The 18362-nt window shown below is 38.0% G+C and overlaps 1 protein-coding gene across 5 annotated transcripts in view; it reads right to left on the bottom strand.

The window, feature by feature from the left end:
• The window catches only part of AKAP7 (A-kinase anchoring protein 7), a 151949-nt gene that overhangs the window by 103529 nt on the left and 30058 nt on the right, over positions 1-18362 (bottom strand). For all 5 annotated transcript variants that reach the window (XM_060616671.3, XM_060616675.3, XM_060616669.3 and 2 more), the window contains exons 4-5: positions 12586-12722; positions 6132-6292 (exon numbers count right to left, since the gene is read on the bottom strand). In XM_060616671.3, coding sequence (XP_060472654.3) covers positions 6132-6292; positions 12586-12722 — 298 coding nt within the window. The remainder of the gene's footprint in view (positions 1-6131; positions 6293-12585; positions 12723-18362) is intronic.

Below are 18362 nucleotides of genomic sequence, written 5' to 3'. Positions count from 1 at the left end.
AGAATGTGAGTGGGTTAGGGGCAGAGAGAGAGGGAGACACAGAATCCAAAGCAGGCTCCAGGCTCTGAACTGTCAGCACAGAGCCCAACGCGGGGCTCGAACTCACAAGCTGTGAGATCATGACCTGAGCCAAAGTCGGACGCTCAACCGACTGAGCCACCCAGGTGCCCCCCAAGTACTCTTCTTTATGGACATTATATATCACACATATATTATAATGAATAAGAGTAACAATAATAGTAACACTTTTTTTTTTTTTTTTTTTTTTTTTTTTTCAACGTTTTTTATTTATTTTTGGGACAGAGAGAGACAGAGCATGAACGGGGGAGGGGCAGAGAGAGAGGGAGACACAGAATCGGAAACAGGCTCCAGGCTCCGAGCCATCAGCCCAGAGCCTGATGCGGGGCTCGAACTCACAGACCGCGAGATCGTGACCTGGCTGAAGTCGGACGCTTAACCGACTGCGCCACCCAGGCGCCCCAGTAACACTTTTTTTAAAATAGACTGCCTGGATTTGAGTCCTGGCTATACCACTTACTAACGAATTATTTAGCTGCTTTATGCCTTAGTTTCCCTACCTATAAAGATGGGGATGATAATAATGGTCCCTCTCTCATAGAGTTGTTAAAATTAAATGAACTAATGTCTGTAAAATGATTAGAATAATGGCACAAAGTAAATCCATTTAAGTGTTTGACAGATAATCAGGTAAAATAAAAGAGGAGATGGAGGGAACCAGAATATGCCACCCCAAAAGATGCTACTTTGGCATAAGAACTTTGAGCTAGAGGCAAAGAAGACTCAGCATATGTAGAAAGAAAACTTCCCAGAGCCTCTCTTATCTGTCTAAGAGCAAACACTTCTAAAAAGTGAAACTGCCCCAAATTCCCTCTCCCAGGAAAATTTTATGGTCAAGCTGGACCTCTACAAACACACCTTACTTCATGAGAGTCTCGCACATACTTACCTTCCCACAATTTACCACTCTGGAAAGCCTAAAACCTCTTCCTTTGTCTTATCACTTCTCTACAAAGTAACTGTTCTTCCGTTAAGATGCTCTAGTGCCCAAGTTCTAACCACCCTTTTTTTTTTAAGGTTTATTTATTTTGGAAAGAGAGAGAGAAAGACAGTGTGTGAGCATGGGAGAGGCAGAGAGAGATGAAGACACATAATCCGAAGCAGACTCAGGCTCTGAGCTGTCAACACAGAGCCTGACGTGGGGCTCAAACTCATGAACCATGAGATCATGACCTGAGCTGAAGTCAGATGCTTAACCGACTGAGCCACCCAGATGCCCCAACCATCCTTTTGAGCTACTCTTCATTGAGGCTTCTCCACTGGATATGTACTGCACACATTAATAAACTCCTTGTTTTTTTCTTGTTAACCTTTTGTCAGTCTAATTTTATGGGTCCTTGGAGGACAATCCAGGAGGGCAGGAGGAAAAACACTCTCCCTCCCCTGCGGGGACAGTGGAAAAGGGTAAAAGAGCAAGGAGAAGGGGCAGGAAGTGTGGGGGGGCTGTACCTACAGAAGCCTGCGCATGAGGTGGGGCATGCAACAGAGGCTCTGAAGGTCGTCAGTGGTGCAGGGTTGCCATTCATCCTGAGTGGGGAGAAAAGTTGGTCTTTGCTTCCTCTAAATGAAGTGTGGCTAAGGTGTTCTGATGTTTTTGAAGACAGCCTAACCCAGGCCATGAAGGGGAAGGATGCCCACTGCCTGTGGTGGTTAGAAGTCCAAGATTTCATGTGGTCATAGAGCAGCCTAGAAAGGCTCAAAGATGCCAGCAACCAAACGGAATCCCCACAGGGAACAGAAAACACAGGGCATATGCTCTCCATCTTTTGGGGGAAGTGACAACATAAGAGAAAGCTTAACGTTCAAATGAATATCCTTAAAACCTTTCACTCTTCTTTATATGAGATAAATACACTTGGAGTCTTTTCACATGCTAACCAGGGGCACTTTCCTCATTAAAAAAAAAAAAAAAGAGAGATTTGCAAAAACTCTTATAATTCTAGCAGGCTACATTTTTAGCAATCTCTCAATCTAATACATATCTTAACAAAATTACATTTTGCTGAAATAAATTAATAAAATCACATATTCACTTCCACACAAAAAGCTTTTCAGTGCAATTTCAGCATTGTAAGATGTGGAGAAGTGCCACAAAAATGCATAATTTTCAGTATCTTCTTAGCTCTATGAGCTACCGTGTCCTGCTAAGAAAGGAGAAGGTGCTGTTTTATTCTGGAAAAACAGGACTTCTCAAGGTCAACATAGGAAGCTGACACTCAGAGCTCTGATGCCACACGTCTTACCAGCTTCCTCAAGCAGCTATCGCCATAAACCTACAAGGACACAGTGTGCAAACATAGGCTTGGTCTTTCGGCCCACTAGGCGGCTCCCAGAAATAACGGGTAGTAGCCAGCAGATCCAGGGGTATAATTCAAGTACTGATGGCAAAAGCACATATATTCAGACTGTATTAATTCAAAATGTACAGTAATTTTCTTCAATTTTACACATTAAAAATTCTAAATTATTCTTTATCTTGCAAAATTTTCAGCAATGACTTCAAGTGTTAGTGTCTAAAATTCAGTCCTCTTTTTTATAACAACTATGTAATATTTTAAGAATTTGTTCTATTAACTTGTAAATTTTAAAACTCTATGAAAATCAGGTAAATCACGCTATTCATGAATTACAATTTTGAACTACTTTTCAAGTTGGTTTTACTTCAGAACATGTACTTAAACTTCTTTATCAATACTTTAATAATTAAATTTCTCTAAAAATTCTCCTTTCTATTAAGGGCATCTAGCTCTGTATTCTGAACAAAAAAGATTTTAAAACTCCTGTATAGGCATATACATATGCATAGTTTAGCACAGTGTTAAGAAATGTAATGGCCTGGTCAATGGAATATATTCTTTTAAAAGTTGGAATGTATTATTTGAATAAATCGTCTATAAAATATGACACAAAGACAAATATTACATTATTTACTGATACTGTTGGACTAAAACAATACTAATCCTGAGGCATTCTTGTCAAAATAAATCTAATGAAGTGAAATACTGACAAAAATTTCATGTATTGAACAGCCTATCTGAACACTGTATATATAGAGTGCTCCAACTAAAAACTTCAATGAAAATTTTACATACACATATTTAAGTATTTAGACTTCTTATACCAGTGCATACAAACTATAATCAAAAGCAACAGTAAAATATATGCACAAGAGATTAAAAGCAAGTATAACAAACATTGATTACATGAGGACAGAATGCTATTCCCCCTCTATTTTCCATTTTTGTAATGTTTTGTTTAAATTTTGGAAAAGTATATACATTTTCAAGCAACAGTCTCTCCCATCAAGAAAGGAATTACAGGGGCAGTGGCCTTTCCTAAAATGACAAACCAATACCCTTCGGCTCATACTCATACTAAAGCTGGCAAGATTTCACATTCCTCGGCACACAATGGATCTTTCACCAATACTGGAAACCGCCTTTGTGAGAATATTTGCTAAGAATGGATGGAATTCTCAATGTTGCAAGCACCCATTGAATTATTTAAAAGAACAATGAATGAATGACTAGTTAGAAATGTTTCTTGAGCTCAGAGAAATTTATATTACAAAAGAAAAAACCTAAATCTAGCATTTTCTCCAGAGCAGTTAGGAAGAACAGATTAAGTTGCTAACTGTGGACAGTGGTTCCCAAATGCTTTATGCTATCAAAACTGTCAGAGTTGCCTTCTCCTTGACCAACTAATAATTTTAAGTCCTTCTTGACTCATAAATATTGTTTGCATGTTTGTTTATATGTACTTTGCTTCACAAAAGAAAACTTAACCAACAATGAAATGAAACTTAATCCTCAATGCCTCCCTTAACTCTAAAAGAGATGTACTTCTGTTTTTTGTGGGTTTTTTTTTTGGGGGGGGGGGTATTTAGGTTTTTTGTATTATTTATTTATTTAAGTAATCTCTATAACCAACATGGGGCTCCAACTCATGACCCTGAGATAAAGAGTCACGTGCTCTTCAGACTGAGCCAGCCAGGCACCCCAAGAAATGCACTTTTGAATAGGCAACTATAAAACTGCATAATGGCAATATAATATTAAGTAAAAAAAAAAAGTATGTCTCAAAAAATCATATACATGATAACCTTTTTATAAGGTTAAAACCACTTGAAAATACATACACTTTGGGAGAATATAAGGACATAATAAACACCAACTTCAGCTTCAGGATGATGGTTAGCTTAAATGAAGGACAATCATGGGATGCGTTGACAAAAAGGATAATACAATTAGATTACTGCCAATGTCCTAGCATTTGTTTTATGGATTTTGTTTTGTGCTTTTTGTTTGGTGGTGGATTCCCATGTGATTATGATACCATTTTAAAATAGATGGATGAAGGGGCGGTTCAGCTCGTTAAGCATTCAACTTCAGCTCAGGTCACAGTATCACGGTTCCTGAGTTTGATCCCCACATACAGTTCTCTGCTGTCAGCATGGAGCATGCTTCAGATCCTCTGTCCCCCTCTCTCTCTGCCCCTCCCCTGCTACTACTCTCTCTCTCTCTCAAATAAGCATTTTAAATTAATTAATTAATTAAATAGATGGATGGATGGATGGTAGATAGATGACAGATGGATAGATAGGTATACCGAGCAAAACAAGCATGGACCAATGGTGAGTGTTATGAACCAAAAATCACTAAACCTGAAATGAAATGACCTGAAATGATCTGACAGAATATGCAAATAAAATTTTTTAAAGCATGTAGACTAACACCCAAACAAGTCTCTGGATCAACTCAAAAGTCATCCATCCAGATTTTGTAATTTTCTGCTTATACTTCCCTAAACACTTTCAATTGTGCTGTACTAAGCAACTTGTTCTCAACGGATAGGAGACCTTCTAACATCACCAATGGACCTGCTCAGAGAGTAGAACCTTCAGGAAGGGGGGAAAATGTGGTACAAAGGAAAAAGGTGCTGACTCTCTGGAACAGGGCTGACAATGCCCACAAGCCTCTGAATAGGCAATTGGTGATTCTTATTCACACAGTTGGTACTTATTAAATGCCAAGTTTATATCAAATGTCATGAAAAGCACTGGAACCCTTCAGACTTATGATTAGGACCGTCCTAGCAGGTCCTTGAGTCCAACCCACCACCTTCTAGATAGCCAAGAATCAACATATCCTCAGGTCAAAGAATCAAGATAGTACAATCACTCTGGAAAACAGTATGGAAGTTCCTCAAAAAATTAAAAATAGAAACACCATATGATTCAATACTTCCACTCTTGAGTATTAACCCCAAAACAACAACACTAATTCAAAAAGATACATGCATCCCTATGTTTATTACAGCATGATTTACAATAGCCAAAATATGAAGCAACCTAAGTGTCCATCGGTAGACAAACAGAGAAGAAAGACTGGTATATATACAATAGAATATTACGCAGGCACAAAAAAAGGATGAGATTCTGCCATTTGAGACAACATGGATGGACTTAAAGGGTATTATGCTAAGTGAAATAAATCAGACAGAGAAAGACAAATACCATGCGATTCTATTCATAAGTGGAATCCAAAAAACAAAACAAAACAAATGAATAAACAAAAAGCAGAATCAGACCTATAAATAGAGACAAAAATGACGGTTGCCAGAGGGAAAAGTGGTAGGGGGTTGAGCAAAATGAGCGAAGGTGAGTAGGAGACAGACTTCCAGTTATTCATGGGACTAAAATGCACTGCATAAGGAATACAGTCAATGATACTGTAATAGCGATGTATTGGGTCAGCTACAGCTATGTGGTTAACAGAGCATAATGTATAAACTTGTCAAATCACTATGTTGTACACCTGAAACAAATGGAACACTGTATGTCAACTATACTTAAAAAAAAAAAATCAAGATAACTTTCAGGTGTTTTATTTGGCTCGTAACTACACAAGCAGATACTGAAGCGTTTCACTTATAAAGTAAGGTTACAATGGCTCCCCAAAGTTAAAACCTCTATTATAAGAATTGGGGATGGGGAGAAGATTGCTTTTTTAAACAGATGAGATTTCAAATGGATGTGTTGCTGTTCATTTTACCTGCTATCTCCAAAAGTGGGTTTATGTGATCTCCTTCTGCCAGCTTCACAAATCCAACCTGATTTCCAAAAGTGTCAATCCCTTGAAAAGGCAAAATCAACTGTTTTCCTTGGAGGATTTCTTCTATGAATGGTTTTAATTCCAAAAGAGCACCAATACCACTGGTAAGAGATAATACAATTTTCAGTAATAAATTAGGTAATAAGATATACAAAATCAAACAAGAAATAATCAGTTTTTAGAAAGATAAGTTAATTTTGATATTTGTTCTAATTATTTTAGAGCTCAAAAATAACTTCAAAATCTAATCTGTATGATTAAAATACAACTAATATTAATTTTTAAATAAAAACTATGGAAGAAGTGAATTACATCTTTACTTAATTATAATTTATATCAAAGACATGAAAGAAAATACTATTTTATTGTTCACCAAGAAGTTTTTAATCAAGGAAACACTGCAGGGACAACTCAAAAACATTACTGATAATATATTCCAAAAACCTAATACCACAAGAGCTTATATTATTAGATTATAAGAAAAGTTATAAATTCTTATCAAAAGTACTAATACAGTATTTACTATTTGCAAGGCACTCTACTAAAACTTCATTATCTCTTAAACTACAATAGCCTCCGTAATAAGATAATACTGTAACTGGATTAAACAAAAATAAAAGGTTATATTTGCCAACTGCAACCACATAAGTTTGTTATTTCTGTTTAACCTATGTGATCATAGGGCTACTCTGTGTTTCAAGTGCTTTATTTTTCTTTATAAAACAAGTGTTTAACTATATTAATGAATTAAACATCATCAGGTTTAGAATATTTTGAAAATTAGGATGAATTATTTCCATCTTAAAGAGAATTCTGGTGCAGATATGTTGTTATGAGAAAAAAATTAAAATCTCACTAGAGGGCAGCAATTACTCCAAAAAGAAATAAGCACAATCTTATATAATAGGGTTTTAAAACACCCTTCTGGTGAAACATCATTAAACTATCTTGATCATTCACTAGTAATTATAAGTTAAATGTGTGAAGAGAAATTTAAGTATTTTTCTAGTTCTTTCATATTTCTAAATTACCTTCCATATAAAGTTTTTAACTGACTTCATAAATAAATTCATACTGAGTCTCAATTCTTATCTATGTCATAACATAATATACAATTGTTCAAAATAGCTTTAGAAGGGGCACCTGGGGGGCTCAGTTGGTTAAACATCCAACTCTTGATTTTGGCTCAGGTCATGATCTCATGTTTCATGGGTTCGAGCCCCCCATCGGGCTCTACACCAGCAGTGCAGAGCCTTCTTGAGATTCCCCAGCCTCTGCCCCTCCTCTCACAAATAAACAAAAATTTAAAAAATAGCTTTGGAAATGTCCACATTTCTCATTGTACCTCCAAATCCACATCCTAAACCCAATCCTTCCTAACCTTATTTGTGTCCATCCTAAAAGACAGTGTCCATACTTTTACTGCGGCACGGTCCTTCACCGTGTGCCATGAGCTAGAACACGTGAAAACAGAACAGCCATTTCTGGCTCATCTTGCATAAATTGGGGGAAATCAAGATACTTATTTTAATTATAACTATATACTAAAGCAGGCCATGCTAAAGGTTAGGGCTTTTCAGAGACCATGAATTCTATATCCCATTTTTCATTAAAGAAATATAGATGATTTAAACTCAGCCCGGTTTTTTCAGTTCTCCAGGAGCAAAAATCAATAAATAGGTCCCAGTGAGATGTCACTGATCGCAGAGTGAGAAAAAGTCATAGTGTCTGTTGGTAAGTATCACTAACTTTCAAATTCTTTTAAATAGAATACTTTCGAAGAGTGGTTTATGGAAAGACTTCTTTATGGTAAAATAAGTAAAAAGTATATGTGTATAGAAAAAAAGAACTCTCAAACTAGAGTTCAGACTAAAAGGAGTATTTGAAATTAAGAAGGACAGTCTTCAACTCAGCAGCTAAGTGTGGTTGGCCTTACAAATTTCTATGCCTTTCTTCTGCCCTGTAAGGGCAAAGGACCTTACACCTAAAGTCCTTTGTGAAGAAATTCATGATTTTTTAAAAATTTCTAAGTAATCTCCACACCCAACATGGGGCTCAAACTCATAACCCCATGATCAAGAGTCACATGCTCTACTGACTAAGTCAGCCAGGCGCCCATGAAGAAATTCATGATTTCAAGAAAATGCTTCTGCATACTCCACACCCAACCCATTGATCAATACATCATTAAACACCCAAAATATGATGCTAGATTTTGAAAAGTAAGAACACAGAACAAGAAACCGACAACATAGATGTCAGCATATTATACAGTACAGGATGAAAGGTAAAATGAAAAGATTAGAGACTTAGAAAATCCTTCATATAAATAACGTCTTACCAGAAAACCCAATTCATTTCTCTCTCACGATATAGCAACGCAAAGCGAAGCCACACCTTGATTCTGTTCCTCCCTTAAAAGTTCATACTGCCACAGACACTTCCCTGGTTTCCCAAACTAGTAGTAAATCTTTTCTCCTTTGAAATTCCATTAATATTTTATATTTCATGAAACACACCATGTTTTACATTTCTATATTTTAATTTTTGAGTTCATATGGTATTCAGTCAACTTAACTGTATAATACATAAGCATAAGAGCCATTCCTGACTCGTCTTTATTTTCCCCAAAGCACTTAACTCAGTATCTTGCACATGGCTGATAATCTTGGTTGAGTTGTAAAACACTATCTTGTCTGTATAGCAAACCTTATTTATTTCTTAGATTTTTCATTATAACTTAGTCAAGAGCAGGGCGCCTAGGTGGCTCAGTTAGTTAAGCATCCGACTTCAGCTCAGGTCATGATCTCGCAGTTTGTGAGTTCGAACCCTGCATCGGGCTCTGGGCTGACAGCTCGGGGCCTGATTCTGATTCTGTGTCTCTCTCTGTCTCTAACCCTCCCCTGCTTGCACTCTGTCTCTCTCTCTCTCTCTCTCTCTTTCTCTCTCTCTCTCGCTCAATAATAAACAATAAACATAAAAAAAAATTAACTTAGTCAAGAGGAATTACTGAATTGCAATATCTGGTCATCATCTTCTAGTAGAGATAATATTTCCAGTATCATAAAGTTGCATAAGGATGCCACTTTAACTCTTCAAACACAAAGCAGACTTGCTAAACATTTAGGGGTTTTTTCCCACAAAACTGAAAGTATTTGCAAAATGACATGGTGAAACACAGGGATGAATGATGCAGACCGCCACCATGCTCTGTACAGTAATTCTTCAATGAGTGATGCCATGATTTAGGGCAAGAAAATGCTTCCTAGTTCCGGACTCTCCCATGCACCGCAGGTGGTTTAGCCACCCTCGCTCCTGCCCATCAGATGCCCACATTACTCCTCAGTAATGGTGACGGCCAAAAATGCCCCCCAAATATTTCTAAAAGTCTCTTAGGACTTAGAGGCAGTCCCACCTCCACTGAGAAATGTACACAGTACAATACATCGGGAGGCATACCTGCCCCCTCACCCTAACCCCACTGCACACCACGTGCTCATCAGTAGAGACCACTGAGATACAGGAGGCCCTTCATACCTATGCAGACTAATCCTCCCCACTGCTTTCATGCCCTTGTGCTCATCCTCTCCTTTGTCTCCATCCTACCCCCTCTCTCTCCGCCTCCCCATCTTTCACAGACATGCCCCATGGAATAATAAGAGAACGGACTAGTTCTGGCTTCTCTACTAACCAGCATTTGCTTAATTCCTAGGGCTCTTGCTTCCCCGTACGTATAAGAGAGATGACATTTCTGTGCTGCCTCACAATACTGTTAAGAGAATAAAGCAGAATATTTGTATGGGAGGTGGAGGCTGAGGAACAGGACTGACACACAGATGCCATTTGCCACGGCCAAGACCTACTTCTGATGACAGAGATAAACCTAAACCTACTGGTCAACGGGGATCTTTGCTGGTTTCAAAAGGTCTCTTTGGAGTACAATTATTCAGTTAATTCAAACCTCCTCTCAGGAGTTTTTCCCTTCCCTCTCCTCTTCCTTCCCAAGGAATCCAGCATACTCTTCCTTTTTTAAAGAAAACATATTCATTTATTTTTGAGAGACAGAGAGAGACAGAGCACAAGTTGCGGAGGGGTATAGAGAGAATGAGACACAGAATCTGAAGCAGGCTCCAGGCTCCGAGCTGTCAGCACAGAGCCTGACGGGGGGCTCGAACCCACAGACAGTGAGATCATGACCTGAGCCGAAGTTGGACTCTTAACCAACTGAGCCACCCAGGTGCCCCTCCAGCCTACTCTTCTAAGAGGACTGAGGGAGGTCTCTAGACTGCCTGCTGTTTGAGTCCTCAGAGATTCCCATTTTGGGGGGACTGGTCTGGCTATATCCTTGGGTGTCCCATATCAGGGACCATGAGAACATGCTTATTCTTTCTGGGCTTTGTACCAGCACATACTTCAGAAGCACGTCCCTGCCAGAGTCTCTCATCAAGAAACATGGATGTTCAGCAGCGTGCCCTTGTCTCTTATCCAGTTCTTTCTGACCCACCAATTTTTTCTGAGTTGGGCCTCCACATCAACCCACCATGGCACAAGAAATTTCTGGATTCATCTATATGTCTTGATAGGAGATGGGGAATTGAAGAAACTACCTCAGGTATATCTGTTGGAAATCTTTCTCAACTCTAATCTACCACCTATGTGACACCACATTCTTGTAGCATCAGTGAACAGGAACTTCTCCAAAGAGCTTGAGCTTTCCCCAGCTTCACCCTGAGAACCCCAAACCAATGTGAATGTCTCTATCATTCCTAGCTCTCTGTTCCAACACTGGTGAGGGCCAGGTTTGGAAAACACATTCAGCCCCGAAAGGGGAGCCAGGACATTGTATCTGGTTCCATACTTCTTCCTCTGCCATTGCTTACTCCACCTAGCACTGGAAGGGCTCTATACTCCCTCCCACCCTGGACAATAAGTCTCAGAGCAGCCACCTACAACCCTCCTCAAAGCTGTCTGTGTTTTCACTGACCACACTGAAGGTCTTTTGAATTTATTGCTGGCTCCGTGTCTCCTACTTGCCACCCTTCACGCCAGCTTACCGAAACACTGAGGTCCCCCGAGAAAGAAGGAATTCTGCCTCCAGACTGCCTTTGGACTTGAGACCACAGCAGCTCTTCCCTAGGTCTCTAGCCTGCCCTGCAAACTTTGTACTTGCCAGGCTCCACAGTCACATGAGCTAATCCTTTAAAGTAAATTCTGTATGTAGTAACAGATACGGATATATTGAGATATCAATATATCTAGATATTCATACAGATATACATCCTGTTGGTTGTGTGTCTCTGGAGAACCCTGACTAATTCACCACTCTAACACACACAGGACACTTCTCTCAGGCTTTCGACTCCTCATGTCACATCTTCTTTGGCTCTTTTTCCCTTAAGAGCATCACAGTATTTATTTTGTCTTCTGACTGGCAAAGTGAATAGTGAAAGCAAGCCAAATAAAATCTTCTGGTCCTCTCTGCAAATGCAGGGTGCCCCAGACCTGCTCTTGGGTAGATCAGGTTGGAATAGAATGGAAAACTGATCTCTAAACACATGAGGGTCTACTGTTTAAAAGACATAACTACAAGAATCATAATTTGGCTTCATATTTTGAATCACTAGTTTCACGTTTTCTCCCTTTTCCTCACCCCCTTCCCAATTCAAGCCTTGTTCTTCATTCCCTCAGAAGTAACCTGCAATACATTCTGGCTCTGGTTTTCCAAAGAGCTAAAGCTTAAGCTCAATCCGGAGAGCTATACAGGTAGTAACAGGGGAAGGAGTACCCCAGGGAATTGGGGGAAGACCAAGGGTTCTCCACTCCAAGCAGCAATCAATGACTTATATACTCAAACTTTATGGCACAACTCTGGAATTAGGAGTGGGTAGTATATAGGTACTCAAGAATGAGTAAGGTAAAATTGTAACTATCTACTGGAATAGAGGACAGCTCTAATAACAATAACATCAGCCACCTACTGTGGGCCGGGGCTGTACAAAGAGTCTTTACATGTACTGAAACTATTATTTTTTTCCATTTACATAAAAAGTAAACAATTTGCCCAAAATTAGGCAGCTATTCAGAAATGGTTGTGTCACAGTTCCAGAATCTTTACCAAGAATCCTAACCTAAATGGTCGGCCTCCAGAGTGCTGACATAATTAACATGGGGAAAACAACTACATAACCAAGGGCAACTATTTGATAACAATAACAATTTAAAGTCTCGATTAGGAGGAATATTTATATTGCTAATTCTGTACATTGACTATTAACCGGAACAAATTATAACAAAGAATACTTCCTTACAATTTCAGTGCCTCTTTGGGTTCTATGTTTACTCACATTAAAGCAATAATTTGGAAAATGATATTCAAGGAAGACATATTACTCACATGTTTACTTCCTCTTCATTTAATAACTGCATCACTAGCAGGGTAATATGAAAGGAGCCATCACTGATCATTGCTTTGGCCAGTTGTTTGTCTTGTTGTATTATTGCATTTTGTAGGATCTTAATTCCTCTTGTAATCTAATCTCACACACACACACACACACACACACACACACACACACACACACAAAATAGAGATTAGGTAAGCAATATTTCTTTATGGCAAAATGTAAATCAAGAAGAAAAATAAGCAACAACCAAAATTAGAACAATGTCAAGATTCTTCAACCAAACAATGCTTAATCGCCTACTTGTTCTCAAATATCCTGGATAAAATGACTTGGGAAGCTTAATATGAGGTATGAGTTTTTTTAAATCATATAATTCCTGTCCATCTTGAAAACATCAAACCTAATACCCTTGTTTTACACACTGGGTCACTGGTTGAACCCACTGGTTGAAAATCTCTCAGTGACCATGCATCTTTTCAGAAACTTGCAGTATGACTCATGATAATTATGATCTTTCCTAAAATTTAAAAAAAAAAAAAGTTTTTCTTGCCAGAGAAAGGTCAAACCAGCAGACAACATTCCATTCCTGTTGGAAGTATTATTTATTTGTCCCCAAGTGAATGTGTCTGAGAACCCATTCTTCATGGCCTTTAAAATTTTTTAGGACAGCAATAATCTCAACAGGAGTGACTACTGTGACTTTTCCAGATGTGTGAGGAGGGGCATAACGATGGAGAGAGAGTTGCAAAGACGTCCAATTGTGTATGTTAGAAAAACAATTACAGTCGCAGAGAGGTGCAACCCCTCCTCTTCCATCAGACTTCCCCTCTCCGTCCCTGCTCTGAAACAAAAAGGGGAACAATGTTCTTCCCTCCTCCATTTCCAGTCAGATACAATTCTAGTCAACTTGTACATGTGACTAGAAAAGTGTATCGGAAAATGGTTTGAATATGAAATAGCAAACCAAGCAATACTCAGAGAAAAGAGAGCACATAGAAGTCCTGAGGCAGCAGAATTAGTCAGAGAGAAAAGGGGAAGGAGAGGAGGCTGGCAATAGAAACAGAGTCCATTAAAAAAAAAAAAAACAGCAGAGATAAGAAAAAACTGAATCATGAGCACAGCAGACTGTTCTGATACTAGAGTAGCTGTTTTATCCTGAACAATGTTCCCATTATCTGCAGAATGTGACTGGACAAATCATGAGATGCCATCCTGGGATCTGACTTCCCACGTGTCTTTATGATAAATCCGCATCACCCAAAATAACCTCAGCCTTTCTCTATTCCTTGCGATATGGAAGAGGGCGACACAGGAAATGGTGTTTTCCTGGGAGGAAGTTATGCAGTAACACCTAACATAATATTTCCCAAGGCAAGAGATCACTTCTGTGAAACCCAGAAAAAGAATACTGATTGCCTGATAAATAAAATGCTCTTGATGTAATAGTACACAAAGATCTTATAGAGTCACTTTCTTCTACTCTATCTCAATAAAACTAAGTTATAAACTCGAGGGTAATGTTTATTTCTTCTAACCCACCATCTCACCACAGTGACCAGTAATAATAATAAAAACAATACTTAAAATATACCTGAAACTAATATAACACTGTATATTAATGATACTAGAAATTTAAAAAAAGTAATAAGATAAAATAAAATAGAATAGAATAAAATTAAAATAAAATAAAATAAAATAAAATAAAATAAAATAAAATAAAATAAAATAAAATAACTGGCATGAGGACACATCAGTAAATGTCAGTTCACATTATTCTAAAATGTGCTTTTTCGGGGGCGGTGGCTCAGTTGGACAAAGTAAGCGTCCAACTTTGGCTCAGGTCATGATCTCACTGTTCCGGAGTTCGAGCCCTGTGTCAGGGCTGTGCTGGCAGTTCAGAGCCTGCAGCCTGTTTCAGATTCTGTGTCTCCCTCCCTCCCTCTCTCTCTCTCTCTCTCTCTCTCTCTCTCTGCCCCGCCCCCCCCCCCACTAGCACTCTGTCTCTCTTTCTCTCTCAAAAATAAACATTTAAAAATAAACATATAATAAAATGTGCTTTTTCACCTAAAAAGGATTAGACATTTTTCATATCATTAAATATATAATGTCTTCACTTTTTTAATGGAATAGGGTCCCATTGTACAGATGTCCCATAATTTAGTTACCTAATCACTTACTTACCGAAATAAAGTTTTTCTCAAAAAAAGTTTTTAATTAATAAAAAATAAAACAACAATATTTAAAAAACAATAGCAGTAACTAACCTTTATTGTGTGATCACTAGGTTCTAGATACTAAAGCGAGCATTTTATATATATTAGTTCACTGAAGCCTCTGAACAACCCTATAAGGTAGATATTAGTATTAACTCTATTAAAATAAATTGAAAAACAGAAGATTTAAAAAAATCTCTTCAAAATCATATACCCAAAACAGCAAAGGAATGTAAATAAAGGATAAATTACAATACATGAGAAAAAATGCAACAGTGACAACGAATTGGTTTGTTTTCAGAGGGGACAAAAAGAGGGCAGAGATGTGGGTACTGACTTAAGAAATGAAACCCTGAGGGGAAAAAGGAATTCAAAGGAGATTTTTAGAAAGTCTTACTGAATACTGTGTAACAGAATACACTGGCCCTCTCAGAAAGACCTTTATTATAAAACTGTATTGCTCACAAATGATTTTAAATTTGAATTTTTGAGTTTTTCCAGGTACAATGAAGCGCTGAGATTGGCTCATGGCATGACAAAGCAGCTCAAGAGGATCGAGGTTCAAATGCCAACGGCCTGGTCCAGCGTCAAGGATATTAAAGATGCTCAAAAGTGTTAGACCTCTGGACACATATATCAATGGAACAGAAATCCCAAAAGGAAAAATACTCTTATATGGCCAACTAATCTATGACAAAGGAGGCAAGAATATATAATGGGGAAAAGACAGACTCTTCAACAAATGACATTGGGAAAACTGGACCGCCACATGCAGAAGAATAAAACTGGACCACTTACTAACCCATACACAAAAATAAACTCAAAACAGAATAAAAGGCCCAAATGTGAGAAATGAAACCATAAAGCTCCTAGAAGAAAACAAAGGCCGTATCTCTTTGACATTGGCCTTAGCAAAATTTGTCTACATACGTCTCCTCAGGCAAGAAAAACAAAGCAAAAATAAACTATTGGGACTACACGAAAATATACCTTGCAAGGCCAAGGAAACAATCAACAAAAGGAAAAGGCAACCTACTGAATGGGAGAAGATATTCATAAAAGACATATCCACTAAAGGATTAATATTCAAAATGTATAAAACTTATACAACTTGACGCCAAAAAACAAAACAACAACAACAAAAAAAAAACCAATCTGATTAAAATGTAGGGAAAGGACCTAAAGAGACATTTTTTCAAAGAAAACATCCAGATGGCCAAAAGACACATGAAAAGATGCTCAACATCACTAATTATCAGAGAAATGCAAATCAAAACCGCAGTAAGATATCACCTTACATCTGTCAGAAGGGCTAGAATGAAAAAGACAACAAAATAAATAAAATGAAATACATGTTAGTGAGGATATAGAACAGAAGGTACCCTCATGCACTGTTGAAGAGAATGTAAACTGGTACAGCTCCTATGGGAAACAGCATAGAATGTCCTCAAAAAATTAAAAATAGAGGGGTGCCTAGGTGGTTCAGTGGGTTGGGTGTCAACTCTTGATTTTGGCTCAGGTCATGATCTCACGGTTTGTGGGATCAAGCCCCATGACAGGTGCTGACGGTATAGAGCTTGCTTAGGTTCTCTCTCTCCCTCTCTGTCTCCCCCTCCCCCCTCAAAATAAACAAACTTAAAAAAATAAATAAAAGTAGAAACACTATATGACCCAGTAATTCCACTACCAGGTATTTACCCAAAGAAAACAAAAACACTAAAAAGATGTATGAACCTCTATGTTTATTGCAGCATTGTTTACAATAGCCAAATTATGCAAGCAACCCCACTGTCCACTGATAAATGGGTAAATTGTGTGTGTGTGTGTGTGTGTGTGTGTGTACACACATAAAATGTGTATAAAATGCAATGTTACTCAGACATAAAAAGGAATGAGGTCTTCACATTTGCAAAAATATGGGTGGACCCAGAAGGTATTATGCTACGTGAAATAGGTCAGACTGACAAAGACAAATACCGTATGATTTCACATATATGTGGAATCTAAAAATCAAAGCAAATAAACAAACACCAGAAACAGACCCAAAGATACAGAGAACAAGTTGATGATTACCAGAGGGGTAGGTGATGGAAAGATAGGCAAAATGGGTTAAGGAGAGTGGGAAATACAGACTTCCAGTTATGGAATGAGTAAGTCATGGAGATGAAAGGTACAGAATAGGGAATATCATCACTGGTATTATAACAGCACTGCATGGTGACAGATGGTACCTACCCTGGTGGTGAGCAGAGCAAAACACAGACTTGTCAAATCACTATGTTGCATACCTGAATCTAATATAACATTGTGTGTCAACTAGACATCAATTAAAAAAAAAAAAAGTCATACCTCTAAACAATATAATTACATCTACAAATCTCAGCTGGTACAAATGATAATATTGTTTTAACTGCACATGAAAAGTATCTTATGATGAGAACTCTGTTTTACAATCAGAGTAATACAAATTAAGGATGCTGGACTTGGCTCAGAAATTCTGGATTTTTTTTTCAGTTTATTTATTTATTTTTTTTTGAGAGAGACAAAGACAGCTCAAGTGAGGGAGTAGGGAGAGAGAGAGAGAGAAACAGAGAATCCAAAACAGGCTCCACACTGTCAGCACAGAGCACGATGCAGAGCTTGAACTCAAGAAACTGTGAGATCATGACCTGAGTGGAAAATAAGAGTTGAATGCTTAACCAACTGGGCCACCCAGGCTCCCCAAAATTCTGGATTTTAATTCCAGGTCTACCACAGGTGTGACCCCACACCTGTCACCTCTTCTCACTAAATCTTGGCTTCTTCAGTTGTAAAATAGGAATGATAAAATCTGCCCTGCCAAACTTACAGCATTGTGTTACAGATCACAGTAGGCAAGCTACATGAAAATACTTCACAAGCTCTACACCATTTGCCTAATATAAAGCATACAACACTGCCAAAATTAAATTCAGTGGTTCTCTACCCTATGTAGTTCTGCTTCCCAAGTACCATTTGGCAATGTTTGGAGGCATTTTTGTCATAACTGGGGACTTGCCACTTGCACTTAGTGGGTAGAGTACCTGCATTTTCACAAAAATATACTCTTGATTCTGGGCTCAAACACTAATTATGTATAAAGTCAGGGAAATGCTCAAAGAATTCCACTCATTTGTGTATCCAGCATTTTAGTGCAATGCTCTGCATAGTAAAATAGTTTTAGACCATTCCTATTTTTTAATTATCTGGAAGCATGTAAACTGCAAATTAAAAACTGTAAAATACTTGGAAGACTAATTCTCTGATGTCACACAGTACTTATGATGCAGGATTAACCTCAATCTAGGAAAATTCTACAGATAATCTAACCAAGAGATGTATTTCTAGCTATGCTTTGATGCTCCAGATTAATTTATATATTCCTTGATATCATCTTAAGAGCTTTTTTAAATGCTTTTTTATTCCTAATTACATTCTTATAAAAGAAAAGGGAAAAATACTTGACTCTTCTCTGTATTGCATTTTAAGAACTACCAGTGTCATTACAGGCCAAAGGAAACTAATTTTTAGAGCTG

The sequence above is a fragment of the Panthera onca genome, chromosome B2, assembly GCF_046562875.1.
Source record: "Panthera onca isolate mPanOnc1 chromosome B2, mPanOnc1 haplotype 2, whole genome shotgun sequence".
Classification (NCBI taxonomy): domain Eukaryota; kingdom Metazoa; phylum Chordata; class Mammalia; order Carnivora; family Felidae; genus Panthera; species Panthera onca.
The sequence above is the reverse complement of the archived record's forward strand: the minus strand, read 5'-3'. Positions and strand labels throughout refer to the sequence as shown.